This window comes from Poecilia formosa, unplaced genomic scaffold (genome assembly GCF_000485575.1).
Source record: "Poecilia formosa unplaced genomic scaffold, Poecilia_formosa-5.1.2 Scaffold506, whole genome shotgun sequence".
In the NCBI taxonomy this organism is placed as follows: Eukaryota; Metazoa; Chordata; class Actinopteri; order Cyprinodontiformes; family Poeciliidae; genus Poecilia; species Poecilia formosa.
Window position 1 is genome coordinate 103,667 of NW_006800445.1, and position 6,000 is coordinate 109,666.

The 6,000-nt window shown below is 41.6% G+C and overlaps 1 protein-coding gene across 1 annotated transcript in view; it reads right to left on the bottom strand.

The window, feature by feature from the left end:
- LOC103156865 (ephrin-A5b-like) overlaps positions 1-5,595 on the bottom strand; it is an 82,033-nt gene extending 76,438 nt beyond the window's left edge. The window contains exon 1 of the mRNA XM_007579060.2: positions 4,848-5,595. Within this exon, the coding sequence (XP_007579122.1) occupies positions 4,848-4,972 (125 nt within the window). The 5' untranslated portion in view covers positions 4,973-5,595. The remainder of the gene's footprint in view (positions 1-4,847) is intronic.
- Between the last annotated feature and the right edge of the window lie 405 nt (positions 5,596-6,000).

Here is a 6,000-nt window from a genome sequence, read left to right on the forward strand (position 1 = left end):
ACTACAGCGCAGAGCATTCTGGGTAAATACAACCAAAACAAACATGTTAGCTTAGCGCTACCAGTAGAAATGGCTCATGGATTTTTACCAAACACAAAAGAGAAATCCTGCAATCTAACTTCAGTTTTGTTTATATTTCATGAAGGTGAAAGTTGCGCTCAGTGTCTTTTTCAGAGGATTTTGTGTCGTTTCCTTCAGTAGTTCTTGGTGCAGCGCCCCCACAGGCCAGGAGGGGAACAGGTTTGGTTGGTTTGACACAGTGCAGAGTGAAAATGTAACAAATTTTGCAATTTTGGCCCCCAGTCAAAATAAATCTACCAAGTGAAAACACCCTGAATGAAGTAACTCTGACCAGAAACTGAAATGCTGAAGATTTCAGCTTCAGATCCTTCCCATCAGCGCGGGAACGTTTTCTCTCTGTGATCAAAGCTTTACAAACGAGAGCTCATGTTTATCTAAATTACAGAAGGAATCCTTTCAGCTTCTTTAAAACAATAGGGTGGGGAGGGGCGAGGAAGGCATGAAAATGTCAACGCATTTCCATTTTTCACGACTCAGTTCCCATTTCAATTCCAGAGTTCCTGTTGGGGGATTTCATGAATGGCTGAGTGTGGACTGCCGGTTCTCCTCCGCCACAGAGAAGAAGGAAAACAAGAATCAGGAGAAGAAGAGTTCGGGGTTTGGGGGGAAGCAGCAGGTTGCTACACCGACTGGAGCTGCATTAAGCAGCGGGCACCGCAGCGCAGGTCAGAGGGGCCCTCCGTGCCTCCAGCATGGCCCTCGTTTACATCATACAGCTTCAAAGTCATGAATGAGAAAAGGGAAAAAGTCATTTGGAGTTACTCATTTATTCGCCCTCCATTCTGAGGGGACAAAGCCCAGGCGGGGCGCCGTGCCGGGGCCCCGCGGACGCCCCGTTTCTGACCCTGACAACGGCCCCCTCTGCGCCGCTTAACCCGCGCCGCGCCTGGTTACAGCCGAGTGTGTGACCCCGGCATGCGGAGCTCCCACAGGGCCCGAGGGGGGCGAGGGGGTTTGGACGGCAGCGCATGGCAACCCAGAAACAAGACTTGGACGCTGGGAAGAGTTTCAACGCCAGGAAAAAGTCGAGAAACGAAGGACCTGAAGTCAGTCTCATGGTAAATTTAACAGTTCACCTCCATCACAATAAATGGATGAAAATAAAACCATGTGATAGGCCAGAATAAATACTTTACAGAGTTATAGTGACGCTTTGATTCCTCTGGACCGGTTCTTCAGTTATTTTTACTGCCACTTTAATGGATTTTAAAGAAGAAATAAAATTCACGATTTTGTGCTTCTAAAAACGACTCAACAAAAAAACAAAAAAATAAATAAAAAATAAAATAAAACAAACAAAAAAAAAATCACCCAGGTGTTTATTAATTTCTGGAAAATGAGCCGTTTCAAAAACCTCTTGAATGCAATGTCACAAATCAGCAGCCACCGTTACCTAGCAACTCCAGCGGAGTTCAGCCCGTTACCTAGCAACCCCAGCAGAGTTCAGCCCATTACCTAGCAACCCCAGCGGAGTTACCTAGCAACCCCAGCGGAGTTCCAGCACGTTTGGTCGGCTGGTTTTATTGCTGAAAACAGTAATACGGAGCACAGTAAGTGCTAAAACAAACATTCCATAATGTTATATCAGTTACGTTAAGGGAAAAGTCAACATTGATTTAAACGGCTACATTTAAAGCTGAAAACAGCCTTTACTGGGTTTAAAGTAAACATTAGTTTGTATCGTTAATATCAAATTTATTTTAATGTTTATGCTAAATTAAACAGTTGGGGCTAAATTTTACCTGAACTAAGAACAGAATTTATTAAGCCTGGTAAAAACAAGCCTCTTGTTTTATGCCATTTTGTTCATCTAAGGATCTGATCTCTCGGCCATCAAGACACAATTTTTTCCTGGATTTTTGGCCGCAACATGTGCAATGCACCAGTTCAATGCACCAGTTCAATGCACCAGTTCAATGCACCAGAAATTTCCTGTGCTGTAAACAACCATCCTCCCCTGCAAACCCAGAAGTGCCGAGTCGAACAAGATGGCTGTGAAAGTGGCCGACATGGACTGAACGGCTTCCTTCACTTCCTCCACCACCGCTGCTAAAAGTACCGGCAAAATGCAATCCTAAAACAGTGCCAAAAATCAACATCATCATTCACAACTTGTCCTTCTGTTCCTGTTGGCCCGGTTGAAATTCTACCAAAGGGAATGGGAGAAAGTCCAGACTGAGCACCGAAGGGAGATGAGAATCGAAGAAAACTGTAGGAAGACGACGGCCAGGAAACGGCAAAACAGACTAAAATGATTTCCATGACTTTTCTTTTTTTAAACACAGAAACACAGACGAGGACAAAATGATGCTGGTCATAATTTTCAGTTTTCTAATTTTCACTTTATCACCCTGATTAGCATGTGGCCTTGGAGTTTCCATTTATCTTAAAATTGTGCAAAAACAAAAAAACAAAAAAACTTAGCTTGATGACAATACACCAAATATATTTTTGATCAAAAGTTTTTGACATTAGTAATATGTTTTTCTTGGCTTAATAGAAATTGGTTTATTTCGTAAAACTGCAATGGATACATTTTTTCACATCATGAGTCATGATCAACAACCAGATGTTACCACTGCCAGAAACGACAAAGCCGATGACAGGAAGTGATGGGAGGATGATGGCACGTTTTTTTTATGACATCGCGGGAACATTCACGCTGTGTCTCTTCTTTAATGGAGAAACATCAAAATGTTGTTTTTTCCACATTAGTGAAATGTCGAGAAAGTTTTACACACATTTGTAATGAAAAAGCGGCAACAGAAACACAAACAGCTTTTTATTGAGGGCCAACAAACACGTTTGTTATCCTGGAGGAAAAAAAATGCTGATTTAACCCCAAACGTCTGCAGAAACACACACACACACACACACACACACACACACACACACACACACACAGTCACTGTGTTTTTGGTGAAACGCCAAACATGTGGCACTGACTCATGAGGGGAGGCGGCCTGCAGCTCACAGCACCAGAAATGTCACTCTCGCGCAGCCTTAAGCCTTTCAGTCAACAAACACATAAAAGTCTCAAAGCAAAGCAGAAACTTTGAAGCAACTGATAATCAGACTCATAAAGCCTCCAAACAGCAGCTTTAAAAACTGCAGCATGGAAAAATCCACGGCTGTGGAAGCTCAGATCCACGAAGGCCACATCCTGACGGCGGATCGAGGCTCCGGCCATCAACACAAACATGTCACTGGACAACGCTCTGCTTTCCAGGGAAACACTCAGACTGGTCAGACTGATTACAGATTCAATAAAAAACACATTTATGACGTGAAACGTTTATTTTAGGAGTAAAATGAAAATAATATGAACGTTTTGCAGCAGAACCGCCTCAGATTGGGTCCAACATGATCTGAACTGAATATAAACACTTAAACTGGTCGAACCTGGACTTATTTATTCCATATTAAAAAACATTTATGCTCCGTTTTAAGTGTTTATTTTATGACAAAAAAGGAAAATATATATGAATTAAAATCTAGAACCAGCCGATATTCAGTCAAACCTGCTTTGAATTGTTTCACACAAATTAGAGATAACAAAATAAAATCCACAAAATGTTGGATTTCAATAATTATTTTGCATTATTAAACTTCATATTGAGATTAAATCTTAAAACTTTAATGGTCGAGTCATATTACAGGTTTTAGTTTATGATATTTTTACGCGTTTTAGGGTCCAAATTGAAAATCTAAATGATTCTACGACACCTACAAATGTTTCCTAAAGAGTTTCTGATCTGGAAAAGTTTTATTTTATCGGTAAGAATCTGAAAAACCTTGAAGTTTTGTTTCTTTCTCTATTTATGCAACATTAACGATGAAATTTGGATAAATTTACTGCAAAGTGGAGATGAGCCAATCAGACGGAGATTAAAAACACTCAGTAAATTAATTTAAATTAAAAGATATCATCATTTTCTGTATATAAACACAACAACCTACTGAAGTCATGTTTGATTTAAAAAATTATACTAAATGTTTTGCATTCTTCTTTTTCCATCTGATTCCTGCCTCAATCAGAGAAACTTCAGCTCATTTCTTTGTTTTCTGAGTTAAAGTCGTGTAAAAATCGGTCCTGCTGGAAATCTGATCGGTGCGTCTCTGCAGAAATGAGTTTAATGCTCCGCGTCTGAAAGCATTGGAAACACTTTTTCACGGATCGTAAACTGGATTTTATAGAACCTGACTTGAGTGCAGAATAAATTGGTCCAATTTTGACAATTGCTTCAATCCAAAGTGGTTTTAATGCAATAAAAACGAAACTTTCCTCAATTTCTGTATGTGTTGTAAAGAGTTTGTCTCTAATTAGGTACTAAAGGTACTGAATTACACTTCTTATGTGTTTGACCAGTATTTTGTTTCTTAAGCTATTCTCAATCTAAACCATTAAATTGTGTCATTTTTTGGTGATTTCTCTTTAGAAATAAAATAATAAATCAGTTTTTTAAAAGAAAAATGGAAACAATTCAGTCCAGGTTTGAAAATCAATGCATGAGCAGCGCTGAAAATGCTAAATGTTTAGTGTTTTCACAACTAAAATACAGGTTCCATAAAATGTAAAATGTGTTTTTCAGAATCTGTAATCAGTGCAGAATGATCCGGTCCCGGTTCGGTCGGTCAAACGGATCCAGATCCCGAACTGGAGCGGATCAAAGTTCCTGCAGAGTCCCTTAAAACGCGGTGAAATGGCCCTTTAGTGAAAGTTGAGCGCCGCGCCGGGGACTCCCGGTTCGGTTCGGGACACTTACTTTGGGTTGGTCCGGTTCCAGAAGACAGCGTAGCGGTCCGACACCACCTTGGACGCCGGGTCCTGGCCGAACACGCACATCCCAATAATGAGGATGAGGAACAGGATCATTTCCACCTGCGGCATGTCTGCGCTGGGCTGAGGTCCGGTTCTGGTTCTGGTTCTGGTTCTGCTGCGGAGCGTTAACTTAGCCTCCCTCTGCGTGTATCTGCTTGCTTTCTGTTAAATCAGCGGATCTCGGGTCGGTTCCGTTCGGCGTAACTCCGGGTTCAGTTGTCGGACCGACGAGGCGCACATGGAGCGCCGCTGCTCCGGTCCGGAGGGTTCAGGGCGGCCGAGGAGGGTCGGCTTTCTCCGGATCCGGGCTGAACTCTCAGCCGCTCCTGGTCCCGGCTTCTTGACGCAAAAAGAGTGAAGCGAGGCGGAAAGAAAACAACAGAATGACGCACGGGGTCTGCGCCAGGAGCGCACAGGACGCGGTGCTTTCGGGTCTAAGTGAAGGAGAACCAAGTCAGCAGCGCTGTGGCTGCCGCTGCCATGCTCTCTCCCGGACCAACCCCCTCCTCGCTCCCTCGCTCCCTCTCTCTCCCCCAGACTCCCTCCTACCGCACCAGCCGCCGCACGCTGGAAGAAATGTTCTCCTGTTGGGTCTTCAGCCTCATTTTCCACTGCAACTGAGAACAAATCCGTCCATCTGATTCCTCTACAGCAGCAGCTTTCTGCAGAAATCTGGAAAAATGTCGAAGGGGTATATGGAAGGTCAGAAAGGACAAAATTATATAAACAGATGCATTAAATTAGTATCATTAAATAAATGTTTTCATTTACTACATATATCATCAAATCTTTAAAACAAATATATCAGCAACTTTCCTGCTGACATCAGGACAAAAATTGAAGGAAACTATGAAAGGTCAGAAAAGACTAAATTAAATAAATTAAACTTTCAAAAAATATGTAAATATTTGATAGAATTTATTGCATATATCAACAAATATGTAAAACATATATAACAGCAGTTTTCCTGCTGAAATCTGGACAAACATTAAAGGAACATATGGAAGGTCAGAAGGGACAAAATTATATAAATATGTCCATTAAATGTATCATTAAATAAGTAGATGTTTGTCAGGTAATTATTCAATATATTATGA